Source organism: Microcebus murinus, chromosome 23 (genome assembly GCF_040939455.1).
Source record: "Microcebus murinus isolate Inina chromosome 23, M.murinus_Inina_mat1.0, whole genome shotgun sequence".
Taxonomy (NCBI): domain Eukaryota; kingdom Metazoa; phylum Chordata; class Mammalia; order Primates; family Cheirogaleidae; genus Microcebus; species Microcebus murinus.
This window is the reverse complement of record NC_134126.1, coordinates 11,491,722-11,505,568: the sequence shown is the minus strand read 5'-3', so window position 1 is coordinate 11,505,568 and position 13,847 is coordinate 11,491,722. Positions and strand designations below refer to the sequence as shown.

Here is a 13,847-nt window from a genome sequence, read left to right as displayed (position 1 = left end):
AGTCCTTTTCATTTCCATTACATATTTCTGATGGTAAAATTTTGAGTGATATAAGGTGTCCTGTAGATTAAATTTGTCTACATTGGCAAAAGGTTGATAAATAATAAATAATAATGGAAACTACATTAATATCTTAGATTGTTGTTTGCCCATGGCCTATCTATATTTTTCTTTCCAAGTTCCTGAAAGAATGTTAGGCACTTGTAGAAATAACACCAATTCCTTTGTTAGGATATGAATGATAAATTACTTAAGCACAATAAATAATATTCTATTGGCCCCAAAATTTAAGCATAACTATCAGTATATTCAGCACAGAACATAATCTCATGGAGTTCTTTATACAAAAAGGAATCAGGTTCATTACCTATAAATGACTTTGAATTCTCAAAATATCTTTCAAATATTGTGACTATTTCTACTTGATAATCATACAACCTCTACCAAAATACTTAAATATTTTTATGTCCATGTCCAAAAGCTGGATATAAATAGATGGGTATAGATTTCTACATAATAAAATAAACATAACTGCTGTACTAGCTAACTATTGTTGCATAAAACAAACCACTCCAAAACATAATGACTTGAAACAATAAGCATGTATTTAGCTCACAAGTCTTCTTGTTGGCTGGGTGATTCTTCTGGTCTCAGCTGGGCTTCCTCAAGTGTCTGCATAGAGGTACGGATTCAATACGTGGCTGTTGATCTTGGCTGGGCTCTCACACATATCCAGGGCCTCGGTTGCAGTAACTGTACTGATTCTGCCCCATGTCATCTCTCACCCTCCAGCAGGCCAGTCCTGGCTTCCTCACATGGTGGTGGCAGGGCTTCAAAAGAGGGAACAAAAGTGCACAGACCTCAGTTTTGAAATGACACAGTCACTTCCAGCACATTCTATTGGCCAGAACCAGTCACAAAACCAACACACATTCCACCTCCTAATGGGAGAAGCTTCAAAGTCATATCTCCAGAGACATAGATAAGGAAATGGGAGAATAATTTGGGATATTTTTGCAGTCAGTATACTACTAGTATATATAAAACTTCCTTTTCTGATTGGAAATCTTTATAAACAAGTATTTATTTGATGGACCTAATAAAAGCTAACATCAGCACTAGCATGTTCAAAATTTTTTTGCTTATGTCCATACGCTGTTAACTAGAAAGAATATATATTGTTTATTCTAAAAAATAATAAAAAGTATGACGAATTGCTTTATTCAAAGTTTCAGTTGGAATTTTTTTTTCCCCCTAGATTCTGAATACTCAAATAATAGATATCGGCAGGTATGTGTGTGTGGCTGAGAACACAGCTGGAAGTGCCAAAAAATATTTTAACCTCAATGTTCATGGTAAGAGCTCAGTTCCAAAAACATCTGTTAGGGTATGCTTGAACAAGCAGGAAAGCCATGTTTTAGATTATGTAGGCTTATTTTATATTTTTTAACTTGAACAATGTGTGAAGCCTGCACTCATTCAATCTTGTTTCTTCTTCCCACTACTGGCTAGTAGAATTTATAAAGTATAAAACTTCTAGCAAGCCCATTTTTACATTATTTCAGTCCCTTAAGAGAAAATAGTTACTCTTACAGATTTGAAATTTACATCCAAATTAAAAATTTTAAAGATTACAAGTTTATAAAGTTAAACCAAATACAGGTCTTCTACTCATAAAAATGTATCCACCAATACTGATTGGAACCAGTTTCTGTCCTCAAGTGCAGAATTCATCTTGTGCTACATCCTCTAGTACCTAATATACTTCCTGGAGAAGGAAAAATCTCTTTTTGGATTTAAATAATTCCTTTAAAAGCACTAGCACACCTAATTCATTAATCAAATTTTAAGTTCTCAATACATGCTAGACACACCATAAATAATTTTTTTTCTCAAAAAGCAGTTGGAGATCTATTACAAAAGAGTACTTTTATTTTGTGTGATTCAGCTGCTTCCAGAATATTAAATTGAAATGGTGGGTGATCATTAGGTTTCCTTTATGAGAGTAATACATATATAAAATTCTAGCTCATTTTGGGAATAACTAAAATTTGAAATTTCATGAAAAAATTTTCCCTTTACTGTAGCACAATGGATATTCTTTTTTGGTGTGATATGTAGGGAGTATTGCTACTAGAGATGTTTGGTGTTTGTGTAACAGAGTCTTTCTATAATATTTCTAGTGCTTAGCATAGTTGATAACACACTGTAGGTGTTTAATAACCATCTTTGAGGGTTTCTGAATGGATAAATCTGACCAGAACGGAAACACATGTGTTATTAATTCACAGCAAAAATGAATTAATTAAACAAAATAATCATTGTGAACACACATTCTAAGGTACCATGTTTTTTCCACTATTGGGGGCTTTGTGTATGCTGTGCCTTCTTTCTGGGAGACTGTCTTCCACTTAGCTGAGCTTATTGTTGGTCATAATTTTAAGTATCTTCTCAAATGTCACTTTCTCCTCTTTATCCCCAAACTAGGTTACTTCCCTGTTGTCACCCTCCTCTTCTGATTGATACTCATCACCCTGTGATTACGAGACAGTGTAGAACTGTGGCTAAGAATAAGGGTTCTAGAGCCAGACTGCTTAGCTTCCAAACCTCCAGTAACTAGCTGCGAAACCTTAGGCAGGATGCTAACCTCTCCATGTCTCAGCTCTCTCGTTTATAATGTAAGAACTGTATCTAAAACATAAGGTGTGTGAGGGTTCCACTAGACAGAATACATGAAGTGTTTAGAACAATGCCTGGCACATCATAACAACCCAAATATTGTTAGCTGATTTTAGTTCAGTGTCCATCATTACTGCCAAATTATTAACGAATATAATGATTGTTTATTACATTTTTCACACTGCATCACCAGCATGTAGCACAATGTCCAGAATAAAGAAAGCATTCAATAAATGTTTGGTTAATTAATTAATTAATAGTAAACTTTATTAATGGATAAAAACAAACAACTATGTGATATTAAAAGAAAAAACTGATTTTTGCCTCTTTGACGTTCTGCTTTTGTTTTTTATGTTAAGATATCAACCTTAATATAATAGAGTGAATATAATAGATCATTTTATTACTTGCATTCTTTAGTTCATGTCTATCTCCATTGGTCTGACCAAGACTCATCTCTAATTTGATTAGTCAGTTCATTCATTCATTCATTCATTTTTATGTCCACTCCTTACTCCTGTTTCCCTTCCACCTTCATAGAAAACCATTCAAATGTATATACTATTCCTTCCATATGTGTTCTAATAAAATATCTATTATTCTATATGTATGTGTTTTAATATGTAGACATGGCATTGCATTATTTGTCTCTTTTTTTACTCTACCTTTTTCTGCATTGCTTTTGATTTTTGAATTTTTTTTGTTTTAAACAATAAGCAATAGTATTTTTTTCTGTAGTTTTCTGCTCATCTTGAAAATCACTGATTTACAATGTCAGAATTATCTGAATGATTTTCTGAAAGACGGATACCCTAAAATTAAATTTTCCCTAATTATTGCTATAATAGGATAATAAAAATTTTAAATAAGGATATAATATTTTTTAAAAAGATTATTTAAATATACTTTATAAAAAGCACCATTAGGTCTTTCTTTGTACATTAACAAAACCATCTAAGGAATTCTTAAGTATGTTATGCAAATAAAATGAAGAATAATTCTGTGTTTGGAAATTCTGGTACTCTTTTTCAATGGGGAAAGAGAAATCCATTGGACATGAATTTGATGAAAGCTTCAGGGAATTCTAAGAAGAAAGCTACATAAATAACAGAACTTTGAACTCAGTGTATTAGCAGAGTACAGTGGTTGAACTTATATTTAGTAAATTGGAATATATGTTGCTAATATCAAATTTCACTTTTAATATATTTACTATTATAGTTCCTCCAAGTGTCATTGGTCCTAACCCTGAGAATCTTACTGTTGTGATAAACAATTTCATCTCTTTGACCTGCGAGGTCTCTGGTTTTCCACCTCCTGATCTCAGCTGGCTCAAGAATGAACAGCCTATCAAGCTAAACACAAATGCTCTCATTGTTCCTGGTAAGGGATTTATTATTATAAGCTGGGCAGAACTTTCTCATTTTCCTTTTTTTTTAAATATAAATGGAATTTCAATTTATTCTCTTTCCAAATTCTTGTCTGTTTCATTTATTTGTTCACAATAAATGCCTCTCTTTACCCATTTGGTGCCTTATGGTAAGGTTGTATAGACTTTTATGATTATAGTGGGAATGTATAGCAAGATCTCCTTCAACAAATCATGAAATTTCAAAACAGAATGGCTTAGTAATTTTGAGTGGTAGACGATAAATAGAACTTTCACTGGATAAGTCTACTGGTTGTTTTCAATCAATTCTAGAGCCCCTTGAGGATGGATGATATGTTAGGTAGATAGGTAGGTAAGTAGTCAGTCACCTCTGCACTGTGGGAAATTTAAACCCAGAAAATGTTTAATATATTTTTGACTATAGTACAGTTACTATTTGCTCCCTAGAACCTGTATCAAACAATTTTGCTGTCCATGTTTAGTTGCTGGAGGGAAAAAAATCTATGAATCTCTTTGTGCATAAGGAGGTAGGTCAATAATAAAGGAATGGTCAAAGAAAACTGAATTATTTTGTTTTAAATATGGATGTTTCTGTATAAATTTTACTCTAAGGTAAAGGATATATTTTGCCATTTATCTTATTGATAAAATAGTTATTTAGAACAACCTGGATACGAGTCTTCAATTTGCATTATATTTGCTCACAGGTGGTCGAACTCTACAAATTCTCCGGGCTAAGGTATCTGATGGTGGTGAATACACTTGTATAGCTATCAACCAAGCTGGTGAAAGCAAGAAAAAGGTTTCCCTGACAGTTTATGGTTTGTTTTTACTCTCCTCATAAAATTCTTTCATTTTAAACTGTTATTCAATATTTTCTATCTGACCTTCCTTCTGTTCTTCTTTCCTTCCCTCAGTGCCCCCGAGCATTAAAGATCATGGCAGCGAATCTCTTTCTGTAGTTAACGTAAGAGAGGGAACTTCAGTGTCATTGGAGTGCGAGTCAAATGCTGTCCCACCTCCAGTCGTCACTTGGTATAAGAATGGCCGAATGATAGCAGAGTCTACTCACGTGGAGATTTTAGCTGATGGACAAATGCTGCACATCAAGAAAGCCGAGGTGCATCTTTTATTCTCGTTTGAGTGTCATGACTTCATGGTGGGGTTGTGCTGTGGGAGAGACAAGTAGAAGTTGAGTATTCCCTTTACCATAGTGAAAAATGATTTTTATTAAAATTACATTGTGCCATTGACTTTATTTCCACTAAAAAAAAAAAAAAAAAAACAGCAAGATTGCAGAAGGCAATTAGATCTGGGGCATTTGAGCAGAAAGATGACTGATGATTTAATCTACACTGAAACAGTGTGATTGGTCATCTATAACTTAATGGAGCACATACAATAGTATCTTTTTCTTTTAGGTATCTGACACAGGCCAGTATGTATGTAGAGCTATAAATGTAGCAGGACGGGATGATAAAAATTTCCACCTCAATGTATATGGTGAGCATCTGCCTCTAATACAACTCTTTTTCCCCCAGATATGCAAATGAAAGAAAGTGTCCTGAATTAGTTTAATGAGGACACATGGCTTTCTTCTGTTTTTTACAGTGCCACCCAGTATTGAAGGGCCTGAAACAGAAGTGGTTGTGGAGACTATCAGCAATCCTGTGACCTTAACATGTGATGCCACGGGGATCCCCCCTCCCGTGATAGCATGGTTAAAGAACCACAAGCCCATAGGTAACGCCGTGGTGGTGGTTTTCTTTTGCTCTTAAATCATTAGATTTATAAACTAGCACATTTTCAGTGTCACGCTCCTAGTGGTGTTTAATTCAAGAAACTTTAATATATTGAGATATAAATTTGCAAGATAGACTTGTAAAATAATTATTCATTTTATAAAGGGATTCTTTCTTTTCCTTTTTCAAAAAGGCTCTCATTTAAAATAAAAGCACAAAGGGAGAACTTTTAAGAAATACTTTGATCACATAAAGCAAGACATTTTGATGGTGAATTGTAGAGGTGTTAAAAATAAAAAAAGCTTTTTTATGTTTTCTTTTGCTTTGTTTCTACTTCCAGAAAATTCTGACTCACTTGAAGTTCATATTTTGTCTGGAGGGAGCAAACTCCAAATTGCCCGGTCTCAGCGTTCAGACAGTGGAAACTATACATGCATTGCCTCCAATATGGAAGGAAAAGCACAGAAAAATTACATTCTTTCAATTCAAGGTATGTTGTGTATACTATGATCTATCTTCAATTTATTTGTTATATTCCATTTATAGTACAAAATAGTCTACATTTAATTAGATCACTAGTAATTGATTCAAAATACCTTTACATCAACCAAAAATATTGTGAATTTTCTGTTTTACATCTACCAGTAGATTCTGTTTTCATAGAAATGTACATAAACGTGGAAAAAAGAATAGCAGAAATTTGATAATCTCTATTTTTTCAATTTTTAATGAAATTATTACCTTTCTATAATATACATTCTATTGAATGATACTTATTTAAACTGAAATAATTTATATTGATGCTAAACCTGTAGGTCTGTTCTTATTTTATAGATAAATAAGATTTAATTCATGAAGAGGTTGTACTATATAGTGAGACCACAGAAGATTAGGTATATTAGGTAAATTTCAACTAATTGTGATATAGTCTTATACAATTTGGAGATGTGAATAAAGAACATTAATTCATCAAACAGATATTTAATTAATGCCTACTATGTTTCAGCATAGTTTGAACACTGCAGAGCAAACTTGTTTCCTTTTGATTTTCAATAAACTTCTGATTATTATTTTTGGATCAGTATTGAAATTGAAATGAAAGTCTAACTTGAAACCACTTGAAACCACTAACTTGAAATACTTTTTTTCCCTTTTATTTCCTCATATTATGGGGATACAGATATTGTTAGGGTTACATATATTGCCCCTGCTACCCCTCCCCCACCCCGCTATGCCAGAGCTTCAAGCGTGTCCAAGCCCTAGGTGGTGCACACTGCACCCATTATGTAAGTACACACCCTTCCCCTTCTCACCCCTTCCACCTGCCCACCTCCCAATAACAGTTTTTTTAAGACACTTTGGTTACAATGTATATCTTTGCCTTTCCCCAAAAAGGGTTAGAGGTAATCCCTTCCCCCCCCCCAATGCTCCCCACATCCCTAAGATGTGGGTCTCTCCCCCCAAATCCCTGGTGAACATTTCCATTTTTTGAGCATCATAGTTTTAATCAGTCATTACCAATTTGATGGTGAGTAGATGTGTAGCCCATTTTCCAGATCTTGTGTCGCCTCGCTTTGTATAACAGACTTAAGCTTAATCTAGGATAGCATAAATGCTGCTAGCTCACTGTTTCTTAGAATTGAGTAATATTCCATTGTGAGCATATACCACATTTTAGTTATCCACTCGTGAATTGACGGGCACTTGAGTTGTTTCCATGACCGTGCAATAGTGAATTGTGCTGCCATAAACATTCGGGTGCAGATGTCTTTATAAAAGAGTGACTTATATTCTTTTGGGTAGATGCCCAACAATGCTATTGCTGGGTCGAATGGTATTTTTATTTCTAGCTGTTTGAGGTATCTCCAAATTCTTTTCCACAAAGGTTGCATTAATTTGCAGTCCCACCAGCAGTGTAGGAGTGTTTTTGTCTCTCCACATCCTCGCCAGCATTTGTTGTTTTGGGATTTCTTGATACAGGCCATTCTCACTGGGGTTAGGTGGTATCTTGTGGTTTTGATTTGCATTCCTCTAATGATTAGAGATGTTGAACATTTTTTATATGTTTGCAGGCCATTATCCTGTCTTCTTTGGAGAAGTTTCTGTTCATTTCCATTGCTCATTTCTTGATGGGGTTGTTTGATTTTTTCTTGTTTATTCTTTTAAGTTCTAGATAGATTCTTGTTATTAGACCTTTATCAGAAGTGTAGAGAGCGAATATTTTCTCTCACTCTGCGGGTTGTCTATTTTCTCTAATGATAGTTTCCTTGGCATTGCAGAAACTTTTTAATTTGATCAGATCCCATTTGTTTATTTTTTGATACAGTGGTGATTGCCTTGGGGGTCTTCCTCAAAAATTCTTTGCCTAGATCAATATCTAATAGGGTTTTCCCAATATCTTCTTCTAGGATTCTTAAGGTTTCTTGCCTTAGATTTAGGTCTGTTATCCATCTTGACTGAATTTTTGTGAGAGGTGAGAGGTTGGGATCCTGATTCGCTCTTCTGCATGTTGCTAACCAGTTTTCCCAGCACCATTTATTGAAGAGAGAATCTTTTCCCCATAGTATATTTTTGTCTGCTTTATCAAAGATTAGGTTACCATATACAGATGGTTTCATCTCTGGTATCTCAGATCTATTCCAGATATCAATGCTTCTGTTCTTGTGCCAATACCAGGCAGATTTAACTATTATTGCTTTATAGTACAACTTGAAGTCATGAAGACTGATGCCCCCCAGTTTGTTCTTTTTACTTAAGATTGCTTTGGCTATACATGGTTTTCTCTGGTTCTATACAAAGAAGAATTACTTTTTCTAGATCTGTAAAGAATGCTGGTGGCATTTTGATGGGGATTGCATTGATTCTGTAGATCACCTTAGGTAATATTGAGATTTTAACAATATTGATTCTACCAAGCCATGAGCATGGTAGATTTTCCATCTGTTTAAATCATCTGCAATTAATTTTTTTAGTGTTTCGTAGTTCTCCTTGTATAAATCTTTCGTATATCTCATTAAATATATCCCTAGGTATTTAATTTTCTTTGGGGCTATAGTAAAGGGTAATGTGTCTTTGATTTGAGTTTCTGTTTGATGGTTCTTGGCATATATGAATGCTTCTGATTTGTGTATATTGATTTTATACCCTGAAACTTTACTGAATTCATTTATCAAATCTAGGAGTCTCTTGGATTAATCCATGGAGTTTTCTAGGTATAATATCATATCATCAGCGAAGAGTGAGAGTTTTATCTCATCTGCCCTGACTTGGATGCCCTTAATACCCCTCTCTTGCCTGATTGCTATAGCTAGGACTTCAAGCACTATGTTGAATACGAGAGGAGTTAGTGGGCATCCTTGTCTAGTTCCGGTTCGAAGAGGGAATGATTTCAATTTTTCCCAATTTAAAATGATATTAGCAGTTGGTTTGTCATAAATGGATTTGATAAGTTTAAGGTATGGGTTGTCTATGCCTATTTTGTTAAGAGTTTTTATCATGAAGGTATGTTGGACTTTGTCAAATGCTTTTTCTGCATCTATTGACAGGATCATATGGTCTTTGTTCTTGATTTTATTTATAAAGTGAATTGCATTTATAGACTTGCATATGTTGAACCAGCCTTGCATCCCATTGGTCTGTAATTTTCTTTTTTTGTTGCATCCTTTCCTGGCTTTGGTATCAAGGTGATATTGGCTTTGTTGAATGAGTTAGGAAGAATACCATCCTTCTCAATGGTGTGGAATAGTTTCTGTAATATAGGTATGAGTTCATCTTTGTATATATTCTTTGCTCTGCTAAAGCTAACTCCAAAAAAATGAAATTAAAAAAATTTAAATAAGTTCATCATTATCAGTGGTCTTTCTGTAATGATTAGTGATGCTTTAAAATTTCAGAAGCATAAAGGAAAAATAGCTATTCTGAGATTAAGTGTCAGAAACTGCATGTTTAATTATGTTTAATGCATTAATAATAATAAATGCTAATTATGAGGTCTGAAGTCTGTGGTATAGTCAAACATTTTACCAGACTTTTTATATACTTTATTATGCCTTAGAACTAGAGAGATACATGCATATATGGCTTAGTCCAGTGCTTGCCATATATCAGACACTTATTATAGAATATCTCTTATTATTAATATTCTTATTGATTTGGCTTCTTTAATACTCTAAATTCTGGGAATTTGGTACAACTATTAACATTTTCTGGGTGATTATAATGAGATTCAGAGAGATTATACAGTGCTGTGCTGATAAATGTTTAACAGTTGACTCTCCAGACAAAAAGGTCCTGATTTGTAGCCGTTTGCCAGTTTCTGTGGTTTAAATATTTCCACCATGGCCTAATATATAAAAGTATTTCAAGCTAAAAAGGTGATGTCACTGAACATGAAGTAAGGAAGACATATGCAAATTGACTCTTGTAAGCTGGTAGGAGCTACCTCCTGCACATCACTGTAATTATATAGAATAGGAATTCTAATGTGTTTCTGTCTGATGCCATTGTCAATATTTTTGTTACATGTTATTGCTCAATCAAATCATTGAAGTGAAAACCGAGATAGCTAGGAAAAGAGAAAAAAAACCACTGGATTTTGAAAACTACAATAATACTATCCATTGTTTGGAATAAATGATATTTAAATTGGATAATGGAAAAAGAAATAACCAACATAGATACTTTTCTCAGATCTTTATGCCAAGATTTTATATAATAGATCCTCCTACACTGTACTTATTCTAAGCTATCTATTAAGGATTAAATCTAAAAGTGATTTAATTTGGCCAGAAAGGGCACTCATGAGGTAGATGGATCACCAGCCCCGTCACTAAATAATTACATCAACTTACAAATACACCCGAAGTATTGACCTGATTCCTTTATCTTCCTCATTTAAAAGTGATTCATGAAGATAACAGTAGTTTAATCTTGAACCGTAATCTAGGAAGAATATGAAATAAAGATGGCATGTTGTTCTATGATTCTGTTGTATTCATTAGAACTTATATCCTTGTGTCTTGTTAATGAAAGCCCCAATTATTTCTCCAAAGTTCCTCCAAGTGTTGCTGGTGCTGAAATTCCAAGTGATGTCAGTGTCCTTCTAGGAGAAAATGTTGAGTTGGTGTGCAGTGCAAATGGCATTCCCACCCCACTTATTCAATGGCTTAAAGATGGAAAACCCATAACCAGTGATGAAACGGAAAGAATTCGGTATGTAAAAAGAATCTTTGCATTATAAATTGTAAGATCTTCTACAATGCTTTATGCATCAAATTTCACAAGAATAATAATACCAAATTTCATCTCATTGGAACTTGGCCATTATTATATTCACAAAGAAAGATTATAAGTTTTTGGAGAACTGGACATAGAAATTCTCCTTAGAGAATCGCTCAAAAATTAACGTATGTGTTTCTTCTCCATCAACTCTGTGTTATAAATCTCCTTAGAAGCTCATTCTTAAAATGGTAATTAACTATTGTTGGTTTTATTTTTCTAATTTCAGAATGTATATACCAAAGTCCATGTCATAAAATGATTTGTTCTTTCCTACTAATATTAAACCAATTTCATTCCATAAAAGACCCATCAATAATGCCAGATATGATTTTATGTCCCGAAACCACCAAACTGTGTATATGCCATACTGAATGGCTTATTTTGAGAAAAGATACAGTAACATCATAACCCTCGTAGTGGTTTATCCAAATCCTGTTTTCAGCTGATACTGTTACCTATACCTCAAACCACACAGAGATGGAGTAATAATGTAGTAAAGGCCTCCTACTACTTACAACAAAAAATTCCTTTGGAAAGACAATCCAAAATTCTACACTCCACTTGCTTACAAGTAGGCATTCATTAAATATATTGTAAACTTTATAATTTTGAACCAATATTTTAAATTTAAAGATTTGGAGCATATATTCTAGTCAATGAATGGAATATATATAACTTAAAAGACAAATGAATATACTTTCTTTGTATTCATTGTATGTTAAAATTTAGATGTTTTGTCCCTTTAGAAGGTTAGGTAATTGGCCAAATAATCTTTTAGAGATACATTTTAAGTTTTATTTCTCTGGTGTGAACATTTCTGAATAATTAACAAGTATTTAATTATTTTTATTTAATCAACTGATAGTGGCTATATTCTACACCAATTACTAGATACTTGGTAGGACCTAAAGATTTTATGTAAGATAATATTTGTTCCTAGGAATTTAAGGTCTATCATTTCTTCTGTTACATTAACATTCTAAATTTACTTATTCTTATATCTGCTCACTTTGTTTATTATTTGTTCACTACTCCACAATACATGTATATTTGTAGGTAGAACAATTTATTAATCAAATAAAGTACAGTAATTTCTCAAAGCCAGCTTACCATTTTTCTTTAATCATGGCAACTTGATTTTTTTGCTTATTAATATGGTGAAACTCACTGAATTTTAAAATTCATATTTTGAAAAAGAAAAAATACAACTAGCCTCAGATAATGATATTATAATTCTCAATAAACATTTAATAAATGATATAATACAAATGGAGTATTTACTTTTAACAATGGAAGATTCTAATGAAATCACTATTATAGGGATAACTGTAGATGGCAATTTAATCGCTTTATGAAACACAGGAAATTTTGTTTGGTGATGAATGGAGTGTGAAGACAAGCAATAATAAAATAATCTTAACTTAGATATCTTTGATGTTCTAATTGTATATTTACCCTATACTTTACTGATTTAATAATGTAAATCAAAAGAAAAGCTTTATTTAGCAATTTGTAGAAAAATTTTTACTAAAGATATCCATACAAATTGTTGTCATAGTTTAAATAAATTATCCTATTCTACTCCTTCTAATTAAAGTATTAAGTTGTTTATAGCTAGATTTTTGATGTATAATTTCTTCAGTTTTTCATTATCTACAACAGTTTTCAATTTTCATATCAGAATGTTTTATAATTTTCATTTAATTCAAACCTTATATTGGTAACTAAGAATACAGTATTCTAGCTCCAAGAAAAACATGTCATTGGCTATGATTTGGGTACAGTCGTTCCTAACCTGATTTTGTTAATTTCCTTTTTCTCATGAGAAGGTGTTGGATATGAGACCCATAATTGTAGAATTTTAGTTGGTTGCCTGAAATCTCCATCAGTTTCTCTAACTCTGATTGTAGTAGGCTTCCATGTACTTAGTGAAATAGATTCAAAGCACTGTATATCCAAGATGAAGACATCATTTTATGGTGGTATATTTAAAAGAACACAATAACCTGGAGTGAGTTTTCCAGATCTTAGCTGCACTTTAATGATCTTAGTGCCTCTATTATGACCTTTTCCATAGGGTGACTGCAGATGGCAGCACATTAAACATTTATGGAGCTGTCACATCCAACATGGGGAAATACACATGTGTTGCTACTAATCCTGCCGGAGAAGAAGACCGAATTTTTAACTTGAATGTCTATGGTAAATATGAAATATCACCCTCTTTTGACTATGCTAGGTTAAGTATCTATCATAGAAATGAAGGTCCAGCAGCAGATGTCTCGAGCATTTAGTTTTAATTGTGATGCCACTGCTATTTCCCTTTGGGATACAAAGCAGAAATGAAGGTAATCATAGTTTAAATGATTTGAACTGATAATATTCCCCGTCTTCTCTTTCTCTCTCTTTTTGCATAACATAGTTCCACCTACTATTAGAGGTAATAAAGAAGAAGCAGAGAAACTGATGACCTTGGTGGATACTTCAATAAATATTGAATGCAGAGCCACAGGGATGCCTCCACCACAGATCAACTGGCTGAAGAACGGACTCCCTCTGCCTCTCTCCTCCCATATCCGGTTGCTCTCAGCAGGGCAAGTTATCAGGTCAGCTTTTATTGAGTGTGATTTTCTAGACAAATAAAGTAACTGTTATTGTAGACCTTCGTGTAAACAGTGTTTAAGAAATGCTTTTTCCTAAGCTTTTACTGTTTTTTTCCCTTTCAGTCTATTTTTAGCAGAAAGACAACAAATTAA

At 33.3% G+C, this 13,847-nt stretch overlaps 1 protein-coding gene across 1 annotated transcript in view; it reads left to right on the top strand.

Annotated features, from left to right (window-relative positions):
• Positions 1–13,847, top strand: part of HMCN1 (hemicentin 1) — a 447,089-nt gene that overhangs the window by 346,177 nt on the left and 87,065 nt on the right. Inside the window, exons 57-66 of the mRNA XM_012736423.2 lie at positions 1,259–1,355; positions 3,901–4,062; positions 4,777–4,890; positions 4,987–5,189; positions 5,491–5,572; positions 5,681–5,812; positions 6,152–6,301; positions 10,863–11,022; positions 13,169–13,293; positions 13,514–13,697. Coding sequence (XP_012591877.2) covers positions 1,259–1,355; positions 3,901–4,062; positions 4,777–4,890; positions 4,987–5,189; positions 5,491–5,572; positions 5,681–5,812; positions 6,152–6,301; positions 10,863–11,022; positions 13,169–13,293; positions 13,514–13,697 — 1,409 coding nt within the window. The remainder of the gene's footprint in view (positions 1–1,258; positions 1,356–3,900; positions 4,063–4,776; positions 4,891–4,986; positions 5,190–5,490; positions 5,573–5,680; positions 5,813–6,151; positions 6,302–10,862; positions 11,023–13,168; positions 13,294–13,513; positions 13,698–13,847) is intronic.